General features: G+C 39.7%; 1 protein-coding gene across 1 annotated transcript in view; it reads left to right on the top strand.

Moving 5' to 3' along the window:
* HP1BP3 (heterochromatin protein 1 binding protein 3) overlaps positions 1–12673 on the top strand; it is a 53037-nt gene extending 40364 nt beyond the window's left edge. The window contains exon 13 of the mRNA XM_042780267.1: positions 12494–12673. Coding sequence (XP_042636201.1) covers positions 12494–12673 — 180 coding nt within the window. The remainder of the gene's footprint in view (positions 1–12493) is intronic.
* Positions 12674–13105: the final 432 nt, after the last annotated feature.

Genomic DNA, 13105 nt, shown 5'->3' with positions numbered 1-13105 from the left:
TTATTTTCTGGTCAAGGGCATTGCATTCATTCCCTTAACAGCAAGCACACATTCTCTCCACCACTTGGTTTTTGACTGAAGAGAAGTACAGAATATACTGAATCTGATTTCTGGTGTCACCTGTGATACCAAAAGTCAAAACATAGAAAATCTCCTCAATCAAATGTTTAAATATATTTTTTAATATTTGGAACATGAATTGTCACTTCCTATTTGCCTTTTTTATAAGGAAATGTTGGAGAGTTGCATCATTGCTAATGTAGAGTTGTTAAGTGGGAAAACATTCAATTTGCTAAAATAAACTAGATTCCAGATTCATCTGTGGATTTTCTTTTCCCTCCTTTCTTTCCACAGCACTTTTGATATCGAGTGGCTTCCCTTTGAGATATTAAAAAAAAAAGGAAAAACTAATGAAGCCTGACTACCTAATCCTTTCTTACTTGTATTTGTTTTGGTATTGTGAAGTTGTGTTAAATAGTACTAGCTTTCTACTTGAGAAATACCGGTTTCTGGTTATCATTTATCTTCCCTGTGGCACTTGACATTTTAATTGTCTTAACTTTTTGGTGTATATCTTCTGGTCCCCTGAGTGCTGCCAGAAGCTAAAAATGTTTGTTTCATATTCATTCCACATGCATTGTCTTCTGGGATCCCTTCTGCAGCCTGAATGATGGCTGGGAAATGGACTTGAGAAGATTGGCTTGAATTAGATCCATAATCATGTGTGATCCCATCATGAGTTCATTGGAATTTGTGTTGCATGTAAGGCAATCTTTCCTGTTGTAAATCTTCCTTTTTTTATGTACATATATTTTGAAAAATATGAATAAACATGAAATTTTAAAAGCTGCTGAACTGTAGCTTATATTTAAAAGTTTCTAGTTTTTCCTCAGAAGTAACTGTTACCCGCACTTTGAATCTTTTCTACTCCTTGAAATAGATGCCGTCCATTTTACTTTTTAAATACAAGCTCCAGTTTATTTGCTTTCGAATTCTTGTATTGATGGTAAATGTTGAATGCTGATTATTTAATGAATCAAAGGGTTGAAAAATAACAAGTTTACATTTTATTAAGGACTATATACAAGAGCATAGACCCCAGTTTTTCATGACCTCAGTGTTCAGGTATGTCCTTGGATTGGAAAAAAGTTCAGCATTGCAAAGATTAACAGATAAACACTAAAGACCTAATTCTAGAAATAATTCTAATTTCTTTGCACTTTTTGGCAAGTAATGATTCTTAATGTTACAGGTTTAGAATTCTTTATTTTTCTAAAGCAAAGGTTGGAAAATCTCGGTTGATGTCTTTATTTTAAACTATTGCTCTTAAAAAGATGTACTTAACAATCACTTGGTAGCTCTGTGGTACATCAGGAGCTCAAGCATAGTGAGAAGTTCAGACTAGAACCTTTAGGGTCCCTGTCAACTCTGAAAGTCTAGTAACTTCACAAAGTTCAGTTAAGGACAGTTATTTGCTTCAGCATCTTATAAAGAGACGAAACAGGAGAGCCCATTGCATTCTTCCAGTGAAAATCCCGTTATCAAAGACATGCAACTTCCTTATTTGAGATAAAGGAATGTTTGATTTTTCCTTTCTGGGTATTCAAAGGGAGTGAAACATAAAATTTTTCCTTCCACATTACAGAAAAAAGAACTGCAAAGCCAAGAAGTAACTCTAGCAGTCTTCAGCAGAGATCAGTGGATTAAGCACTCTCTGTTCATGGTATAAACCAAAAAACCAAACTCACTGCCATTGAGTCGATTCCACCTCATAGTGAGCCCCACTGTTTTTCCAAGGCTGTAAATCTTTACGGAAGTAGATTGCCCCATCTCCCACAGAGCAGCTGGTGGGTTTGAACCACTGACCATCTGGTTAGCAGCCAAATGCCTTATCCACCATACCAGCAGAGCTCCTTCTGTTTATGGCATAGCTCAGTTACAGTGTTTCACATGTTTTGTGAAACTACATACAAACCACCTTTGATAACTGAATCTCTTAAGGTTCTGGCAGTGAGACTGTCAGTTTCTTAACTACAAAAGCAGAAAAGAAAACTTATCATTACAGGGAAATGTGGAGACCTTTCCTTAGTAATGAAACAAAAACATTCAACACAGCAAGAACCCAGTTCTAACCATTCACAAGGACTTAAAGGAAGGCTGGCCTAGTATAAATTTTAGAAAACAGATAAATGTTTTAATCATGTCTGTTGGGTATAATTAACAGAAAAACTACATGAAAACAGCTAAACAGTATGCCATGTATAAAAAAAAATTTTTTTTTCCATCATTCTTTTTTTCACCAGACTCTCAGCTTTGGTCTGTGTTTGTCAACTTACTCTTAAAAGAGCCTATGACATTCTTACTCAGATAATCTTGCCGTCTTCATGTATTTGGAGAAAGAGCCTTCATTAACTTTTCATTTACTGCTGCATTTAACTAGAAGAAATTTAAAAATCTAGGATTATAGTTAAGGTTTTCCATTTTAGAACCTGAAAAAAATTCTCTCTCTTTGAATTAAGCAAAATTTCTAATTTTGCCTGTGAAAAAATAGAAATTCTGTTCTTAATTGGAAAGACTGTTATTAAACTATCCCCTGAGAGGTTGTGATTGATGTCAGGTTCTGGCATGTAGAGTTGCTTTGTGTTTTCCTGATGGAACAAACGGTCACTCACTTCTGTAGAGTTAGAGCTAAAGAACCCAGACTGTTGAACCGCCTGGTCTAGGAACCACTAACAAAGATTTGCTTAGAAACAATTACAAACTGTTAAACTGTAACCCTCATCAAATGAGTTTTCCTTTTTTGAGAGACTAATCTTTAAGATAATGTATTTTTTTTTTTAACTTTTATTATCCCAAAGATTCATATGTTTGATAGGTTTTTTTCTTGAAAAATTTTCTACTTTTGATTATTTAAATTTATCAGCTTCATTTTAATTGGAGTTTTAGTTGTTCATAATTTTGTTTTGTCAGCAACCAAACCAAACCCACTGCTGTTGAGTCTATTCTGACTTTTAGTGAGCCTATAGGACAGAATAGAACTGCCCCGTAGGGTTTCCAAGGCTGTAAATCTTTACAGAAGCAGTTTGCCTCATCTTTATATACTGGAGAGTGGCTGGTGGGTTCAAACCACCAACTTTTTGGTTAGCAGCCCCATGCTTTCCCCATAGCACCACCAAAGCTTCTTGTCAAAGAAGACTTAAAAATGTGCTTTCCCAAGCCATTTTCCTTAAAAATTTAAACTATCTAAATGTTGAATATAAATGTATAATTAACATTGTTAGGTGACATTGCATCAGCTCCAACCTATGTTGTTAAGTGCCCTCGAGTCAGACCTGACTCATAGCGACCCCTCCTTGGGTTTCCAAGGCAGTATCACTACGCAAGTAGATTGCCCAATCTTCCTTCCAAGGAGTGGCTGGTGGGTTTGAACCGCCAGCCTTCTGGTTAGCAGTCAAGTGCCTTAGGCACTACACTACCAGAGCTCCAACCTATAGTGACCTTATATAAAAAAAGAACGAAACACTGCCTGGTCCCGCACCAGCCTCACAATCCTTGCTGTGCTTGAGGCCATAATTGCAACCACTGTGTCAGTCCATCTCATTGAGGGTCTTCCCCTTTTTTTGCTGACCCTCAACCATGATACTCTTCTCCAGAGACCAGTTCAACATGATCAAAGTATGTGAGACAAAGCCTGGCCATTCTCCCTTCTAAGGAGCATCCTGGCTGCACTTCAGGACAAATTTGTTCTTTCTTCTGGCAGTCCATGGTGTTTCCAGTATTCTTTGCCAATACCACAATTCAAAGGCATCAACTCTTCTTTTTTGTTGTTTGTTGTTGAGTGCTATCAAGTCATCTCCGACTCATAGTGACCCTGTGTACAACAGAACAAAACACTGCCCAATCCTATGCCAGCCTCATGATCCGTACTATACCTGAGCCCATCGCCACAGCCACCATGTCAGTCCATCTTGTTGAGGGCCTTCCCCTCTTTTGTTACCCTCCACTTTACCAAGCATGACATCCCTCTCCAGAAAATGGTCCCCTCTTGACAACATGACCAAAGTAGGTGAGATGAAGTCTGGCCATTCTCGCTTTCAAGGAGCATTCCAGCTGCATTTTATCCAGGACAGATTTGTTAGTTCTGTCAGCAGTCCACAGTACTTTGAGCATTCTTTGCCAACACCACAACTCAAAAGCATCACCTCTTCTTCAGTCTTCCTTATTCATTGTCCAGCTTTCACATGCATAAGAGGTGATTGAAAATACCATGGCTTGGGTTAGGCCCATCTTAGTCTTCAAGGAGGTATCTTTGCTCTTTTAACACTTGAAAGAGGTTTTTTGCAACAGATTTGTCCAATACAATATGTCTCTTGATGTCTTGACTGCTGCTTCCATTGGCGTTGATTGTAGAACCAAGCAATATGAAGTCTTTGACAACTTCAATGTTTTCTTCATTTATCATGATGCTACTTATTGGTCCAGTTGTGAGGATTTTCGTTCTCTTTATATTGAGGTTTAATTCATACTGTAGACTAGTCTTTAATCTTCATCAGTAAGTGCTTCAAGTCATCCTCACTTTCAGCAAAGTTGTGTTGTCTGTGTATCTCAGGTTTTTAAAGAGTCTTCCTCCAGTACTGATGCCATGTTCTTCATATAGTCCAGCTTCATTTGCTCAGGATACAGATTGTATAAGTATGGTGAAAGGATACAACCCTGACACAATCCCTTCCTGATTTTAAACCATGCAGTGTCCCCTTGTTCAGTTTTAATGACAACCCCTTGGCCTTTGTGTACATTCCTCATGAGCACAATTAAGTGTTCTGGAATTCCTATGTTGCCATAATTTTTTTAGGATCCACACAGTCGAATGTCTTTTCACAGTCAGTAAAACATGGGTGAACATCTTAATGGTGTTCTCTGCTTTCAGCCATGATCCATCTCACATCAATGATATCCCTCGTTCCACGTCCTCTTCTGAATCCAGCTTGAATTTCTGGAAATTGCGTGTCAGTATACTGCTGCAACTGTTTTTGAATTATCTTCAGCAAAATTTTGCTTGCATGTGATATTAATGGTACTGTTTGATAATTTCCACATTCTGTAGGATAACCTTTCTTTGGAATGGGCACAAATGGATTTCTTCCAATCATTGGGGCAGGTAGCTCTCTTCCAAATTTCCTGCCATAAATGAGTAAGCACCTCTAGCACCGCATCGGATTGTTGAAACATCCCAGTGGGTGTGCCATCAGTTCCTGAAGCCTTGTTTTTCATCAGTTCCCTCAGTGCTGCTTGGACTTCTTCCTTCAGTCCCATTGGTTCTTGATCATATGCTACCTACTGAAATACAGTGACTGTATTTTGCTGATAGAATCTTTCAATATTGCAACTTGAGACTTGAATTTTTTTTTTTTTTTCCTTCAATTCTTTCAGCTTGAGAAATGCCAGACATGGTCTTCCCTTTTCGTTTTCTAACTCCAGGTCTTTGCACATTTCATTATAATTCTTTCTTGAGCTACACTTTGAAATCTTCTGTTCAGCTCTTTTATTTCATCATTTTTTCCATTTGCTTTAGCTACTCTGCACTCAAGACCAAATTTCAGAGTCTCTTCTGACATCTATTTTGGTCTTTTTTTCCTTTCTTGTCTTTTCAGTGATCTTTTGCTTTCTTAATGTATGATATTTTTGATGTCATCCCTTAATTCATCTGGTCTTCAGTCATTGATGTTCAGTGCATCAAATCTATTATTAATATATAATTAACACTATTAATCTTTGCCTAGTAAAGAGATGTTTTTCTATGGTGCCTGAGTATCTTTGATGAACTTACAAATTTGGCTCATTATTTACCATAAATAGTTATAACAATAATAATAGTATCTTAATTTTCTAATGCTGCTGTAACGGAAATACCACAATTGAGTGGCTCTAAAAAAAGAAAATTATTTTCTCACAGTCCAGGACACTAAAAAACCAAATTGACTATGTTGCTGTAGGAGAAGGGCCTTGTCTCTTCCAGTGTCTAGTCCTGGCATTTGTAGCCCTTCTTGCCTTGGTTCCTTGACAAGCCTCACATGACATCTGTGCCCTTGTTTTTTGCTCCATTCTGTGTCTAATCTGCTCTTTTTATAACAACTCAGACATGATTAGGTTTAGAACACAACCTACACTGATAGAGTCTCATTTACATAGTAAAACCGTACTTCTAAGTGGGTATCACATCCACAGGTATTGGGGTTAGAACTCCAACAGATAACTTTGGGAGGACACAATTCAATCCATAACAAAGAGCTAACATTTTCTTCATGTGCCAGGCTGTGTATATCATAATTTCATTTAATCCTAGCAATTCTATGAGATGGTCATTTGTTCATTATCCCCATTTTACAGAAGGGAAGGGAAGACTGAGGCACAGAGTAAGGTTCTGTAGCAGGCTTCAAATCACTGTAAGTGAGTGGCAAAGCCTGAATTAAAAACCAAACACTGAATACAGAACCATCTCTAACTGTTACGCTTGAGTAGTGCTTTTGGCAATTTTTTGAGCTGCTGAATTCTGTCTCTGTCCCTGACTTTTTAAAAGGACTTAAGAGTGCAAAGCAGTTGAGATGAGATTAAATTATTAAATCAATTCACTAATAGAAGTCACTCTGGCTCTTGTTTTAAGAAAAAGGTAGATAACTTAGATTATGGGTCACTGGGAAATGTTTTCTAGGCTGCTGGTTTTTTTTGTTTTGTTTTTTTTTTTTTTTGAGTGTTTTTTGTTTTTTAGGACACTGTACAGGCAGATACTTGGACATTCTCAAATTATAGGCCTTAGACACTTTTTGGTTTCCTCACCAGAATTATTACAGGCAAATTCTTCCTCCTCACAAGCTGCTGATACTCAGGAGAACTTTTTCCCTCCAGGAGCCCCAGCTTCTATCAGAACAATGATGTTGCTATATGGGCAGCTTTCTGTTTTCTGTAAACAGAATTTGTATTCCATGAGGCCCACCAGGAAAAATTCCAGAAAGAGAATTTTCTGACAGCTGAATTTTTTGGACATGATATCTGCTTAGTAATCATGAGCTGGGATATTAGAAATCCTTGCTCTTATACTCATGATTCTGAAAGAAACCTTACTCATCTAGTCTGTCCTGCTGTTTTGAGTCAGATCTGTTTACTCAATACCAACAAATGCACTTTTCTTTCCTAAATGCAGAGTTCCACGACATCCTTGCTGTGGTAGTTCAGTTTGTGTGTCAACTTGGTTTGGCCTGGTTGAATGGCTGGGCAGCTGGATGTAGTATTCCCATATGAGACTGGTAATCAACTCCATGGTGGAATCTCCTGTGAGCAGCTGAGTAGCTGCCTTAGGGATGTGGTCGGCTTCCTGTATATAAGGAGAAGCCTTGGGAAATGGTCTCTAGCTTATGGCACACTTGGACCCTGCATGTAGCCATGTTGTTCAGCAGCCTGCCATGCTTAACCAACTTTGGGACTTAAAATGGACTTGAATTAATGGCCTGGCATGTGGTTTGGTATCATCAGGACTGTGTCATTTTATTTGTCAACCTTGGGCTTGTTAGCCTCCACAACCAGTAGTGAAAAGATGCCTCTAGCTCCAGTGGGCCAGGAGCAAGAGGCAGAGCTGAAGCCCAAGGTTGAGGGGCTTTCACATAGCCCCTAGAGCCTGACACTTTGAACTTGGACTTCTAGCCTCCAAACCATAAGAGAATAAACTTCTATTTCTTAAGGCCATCCCATTTGTGATACCTTCTTGTCAGAGCAGCACTAGGTAACCAAAACACTTGCTCATCCATTTTACTGCTTAAGAACTATTTGCTGGTGTGTCAAATACGAAATTCTCATTGGTTCCAAATTGAGACTGACTACTTTTGTGTCATTCAGCCCAGTAACCTAATGTCTGTAGCTATGGTCCTGCACAGTGGTCCTTGGAGACTATATCACTTACCAGCTGTGGGAGCTTGGGCAAACCACTTAATCTCTCTGAGCCTTTATATTCTCATCTGTGATACAAAGAGGTTGGAGTTCACAATCATTGTTATGGATTGAGTTGTGTCCCCAAAAAAGAATGTGTTGTCAATCCTAGCACTCAATCCTCTATGCCTGCAGTTATAATCCTATTTGGGAATGGGTTATCTTTATTATGTTAATGAGGCAGGATTCATGTCAGATTAAGCATTTGGGGGAAGGAAGAGAGATGCCAAGCCACATGGAGACCTCTAAGGTACCAGGAAACAAGCTGAAAAAACAGGAACATTCTCTGAGAACAAAGTCTTTCCCTAGAGCCAGGTCTGGTAGCATAGTGCCTAAGGCACTTGACTGCTAACTAGAAGGCTGGCGGTTCAAACCCACCAGCCACTCCTCAGAAGGAAGATGGGGCAATCTATTTCCATAGTGATACTGCTTTGGACACCCAAGGAGGGGTCACTATGAGTCAGGTCCGACTCGATGGCACATAACAACAACCAACTGTGAGAAAATAAATTTCTGTTTGTTAAAGCCATCCACTTGTATTTCTGTTAATGGCGGCACTAGAGAACCAAGACATTTTTTAGAATAACCACCTAGAGGCTCCATGAAATTCTCAAATGCATTTAATCAAAGAAAGATTAAACTTTGTTCACTACACTACAGTTAATAAAGCATTTTAATTTTAGTAAAGACTTCAAAAAACATTAGCTAGGCCATCCAATTTTGCAAGAGTTCAGTGTTGAAGTTACCATTCATGGTAGTTTACTATTGCTGTTGTTATGTGCCATCGAGTCATCTCCGACTCATAGCAACCCCTCTTTGGGTTTCCGAGGTGGTATCTCTACAGAAATAGATACTATTGCTAGGCACTTCAATCACACTATCTCAAAATCTTACCGATACATTCTTCAAGATGTGTGAAATTATCCCTAAGTTTCAGAGGCTAATTTAGATAAATCTCCCAAAATTGAACAAGTAATAAGTAGTGGAATTAGACATAAATCCAGGTTTGATTGACTCATCTTTCTTCCAGATCTCTGGTTTTATATACTTATAACCCCAGTTAGCTCAGACTTTGACAGTGAGTTAGTTACAAGAGAATCATAAGATTAATGGACATCAGTTAGCAAATTTTAAAAGTGGCTTTTTAAGCTTTCAGAAACATGTTAATTTATTACAAGATGACTGCCAAAGGGGCAAGGAGGCCACATATTCTGACCTCCTCTAACTCCACAAGAGGAAGACTGAATCACCCTCAGTAGCCCAAGGGCTATCCCTGCAAGGCCAGACATGCTGCCTCCCTCCAGCTCTTTGACCAACCCTGACACCAACCGTTCTTCCCGCAGCACCCATCACCTCTCTGCTGGGCTCAATAATGTGCTGCAGTGGCCACACACAACTCACAGTTTATGGGTCTGTTAGGGAAGCAACAGGCTACACTTCAAATTCAGGAACATGCTCAGTCTCTCAGCCTGCCGTCTCTCAGCCAACAATCTCTCTCAGTCTCTCTCCCAGCAGCACATGTCTCTTGCATCTCTCTCTCAGCAATGAGTGTCTCTCACATCTCCCAGCTGGCAGTGAGAGATTCCTTCTGCCTCTAGGAGGGCTTCTTTTGAGCCTGGCAGAGTGACCAAACTAACCAATCCCAACATCAGAATTACATACACCTGAGAGAGCGAACTTCCCAAACAATTACTTCATGCTGCTCCCAACAGAAATACCCCTAATGGATAACTTTAACAATCAGGAGCTACTCAGTTGCTCACAGCAAATTCCACCAAGGAATTTACAAAGATTTATGGCTAGAAAAGCCACACTATGTAATTTACTACACTGCAATGACTATAAAGAAAAAAAAATGTGCATAGCCTTGAGCTTCAAAGGCCAGGGAACAGGGCAGAAAAGAAGTCAGGTAGACAAGAGGTGTGAGTCCTTTCTCAGTTGCAGCCACCAAAGGCCTAAGCAGCCATCAGTTGCCACCTGGTCACCCTTGGGGTCTCAGCTGGCTCCCTTATCAGTATGCATGAAAAGCAAGACCACAGAAAAAGCTGCAGATACTCCATGTGCAATTTTTTTATTTTTTTAATCTCCATTAAATATTATAAATTTTTCAACATGGATAGTATTTTAGGCTATATTTGATAAGTTTATCCTACAACCTGTCTTTCCCTACTTTTTGAAATGCATCCCTTGGCTTCCAATTTTATTTGTCTCTACCAACGAAGTTTTTGACAAGCGTTTCTGGATAGGGATTCTCTTTTTTTCCCCCCAGGCTTTTGTTTTCCATGGGTCATACGAGTTGGAATTGACTGGATGACAAGGAGTTAATTTTCACTGGGAGAAGGTACCCATTCCTTGATCCCCTACTTGGAGTACAAGTAGCACAAGACCAACATGGAGCCTCTTCTGGGGCATCTGTTTTTCTTCAAAAGTCTTTGGTGGAGGGGAGATTGCTATTAATGATAATATTGAAACAAATGAGAGGGAATACAAAGCCCACAAAATAGTTGCTAAGATACAGATTTAATAAAGCCTCAAGACCACTTGAGCCTTTTACTGCTTGACACCCCGTCCCACCCCCAGGGACTGCAGATTCACACTGTTTAGAAAATGTGAGAAACACTCCCCAGACCTTGACCTCTGAGAGTATGAGTCAGGCACCTAGAGTCTGTGCCCTCTTTGGAACTAACTTTCTCTGCAATCTCAGGAAAGTAACTTAACCTGGTTCTCATCTAGCTCATCCAGATCTGATATTTTTCTGTTACTGGAATCTCCACATCTTCTTCCAGCCATACCATATGATGTCTATTTACTGAAGGAATGAAAAGGAGTCTTAAACAGTGCCTGAGATTTATTTATTTGTTTGTTTATTTATTTTCAGTTCTAGGCCATTTATTTTGGGGACAATGTTGGGAGGAAGTTGCAAGTTGCAGGGGTTGCCATCAGGATACACCTAAGAGCATGTCCAGAAAGTAACTGTCATCATTGGAAGGTGTTTCAGAGAAAAGTGGGACGGAAGAAGGTGCTATAAAAACTGGATGTGAATGAAACGTTACTGTGCTGAGGCCTGCTCCCAGCTCAAAATTTTGGCTCCAGTTTCCAGTCCCTACTGTTAAGAGATCAGCTCCATAGTGATGTTACTTCCCACTCGCATTTGTCAGCAGGCAACTCCAGTACCAGCTTCCTGGGTTTTAGTGAAAAGGGAGGATTGTGATAGCAAGCTTACACCTGTATGCTTAGTAATTAGCAGTGATGCATCAGGAAATACCACGACATGGCTGTGTGTCCTAACATGCTCAGAGATCACGCCCCCCACCCCACCCGAGCTTACCTTTCTGCCCTCCTTCCCTTTGCTTAATATGCGTAACTCCTTCTGAACTTCCTGCAAAGATGATTCATGAATCCAGTGGTTGAAGTAGCACAAGAGAGCTGTGTTGTGTCCAAATGTAGGACTGGATACATGTGGCAGAGAATGACGTAGTGATGGCCGTTGTATGCTGCAGTCCTGAGTGGACTGGTTGCTAGGTTGGCTTGCTCAGGAGCTCGTTGATAGTCACTGAAATGTATTCATTTGCTTGAGCAAAGTGCCAAGATTTTACATGTTATATATCTTTAGTAAGGCTACATGCATGGCAAGAGCTTGGAGTCTCCATGCTTTTAGTGAAATTAGATCAACAGACAATAGTAACCTTGGGAAATAGAAGCTCAGATGGGCAGTCATATTACTTTGTTGCATAAATACAAATGAAGGGATGAACTTACTCCTGTATAAATATAGTTGGTTTTGAAACATTGGATTTCTGAATGGGGATAAAAAACAATAAAAAGAGGATCGTTGGTGGTAACAGAGTCAGGAGCCAAAGTCACATATTTTTAACACATTTTCTCTTTAGATCTGGTCTTTGTGTTGGTCTGTGTGTTTTGTTGTAAATCTCTGCATCCCTGAGACGTAGCACAGTGTTTTACTCACATCTTGACCCTCTGTTCCCTTCTGCAAAAGATTCAGAAGATCAGATTTTCCCTCTGGTTTTAATTATTTCATCATCTGGATTTAGTTCCTTGGTCTTTTGTCATTCGGGCCCGAACAAGTTTCTGTCACTGTTTTAAAATTATACATATGAGTTATATGCATCAGAAACTTGTTAGAGCTGTTATTTAATGGAGGTGTATCCTGTATTAAAGTTTTCTATTAATATTCACAAAAGACTGGAACCTAGTAATTGGTGAGTCTTCTATTTAAAATTTACATACTGTTTGAGAAAGATAGGAATTAACCCTTTATCTTTTATGTACTATATGTTTTGTAAATTGGATTTGCAGAAAGCAGGACTAACTTGTAAACCATTTTGTTCCTTCTCATCACTGAACTCAGAGCTGTGAGATGGCCACAGTAAGGTGTTTGCACAGCACTTGACACATGCAACTCAGAAAATATTTGCCATTTGATCACATACAAAAGAGACTCAAGAATAAAATCATGTCTAATATTAGCTAATACTGAGCACTTCACTTACTATAGGCCACATACGATTATGCTAAGTGCTTTGCTCACATCAAGCCATTTGAATCCTCACATCCCTTTGAGACAGGTGTTAGTAACACCCTTTTACAGATGCGGTACCCAAAGATTAAATTTAGCATTTGCCCACGTTTCCACATTTATAAAGATGAAGTGCCCAGATTTGGGACCAGCCTCTAACAGTTGGTTACATCTCACTACTACTTCTGGAAGGGGCTCCAGGTGCTGTGGGGAGACAACGGGAATGCCTGGTAAGGCCTGAGTGGCTCAGAGCTTCCTCTCGTGGTCAAGTTTCTCTCTGCTGTGCCCGTCTCTGTCAAGGTGCTCACCTCCTGGGGCTGAGCCTTTGCTTCGCCACGGCACCTGAACCCCTGTCCTGGCTTTTCTGTGGTGTGGTGCATGGGCAGTTTCTGGTGTTTTCTCTCTCAGATTTCAGGTTTAACACACACCAAAGGCTAGGCTGAATCTGGATCTGCTTTTTTTTTTTTTTTTTTTTGGTGCCTATAGGAAACCTAAGGAGCTCTCTCTGGTGGTGTAGTGCCTAAGGCATTTGACTGCTAACCAGAAGGCTGGTGGTTCAAACCCATCAGCCACTCCTTGGAAGGAAGATTG

Source organism: Orycteropus afer, unplaced genomic scaffold (assembly GCF_000298275.1).
Source record: "Orycteropus afer afer isolate SDZICR_OR568_19922 unplaced genomic scaffold, OryAfe1.0 scaffold00031, whole genome shotgun sequence".
Taxonomy (NCBI): Eukaryota; Metazoa; Chordata; class Mammalia; order Tubulidentata; family Orycteropodidae; genus Orycteropus; species Orycteropus afer.
The sequence above is the reverse complement of the archived record's forward strand: the minus strand, read 5'-3'. Positions and strand labels throughout refer to the sequence as shown.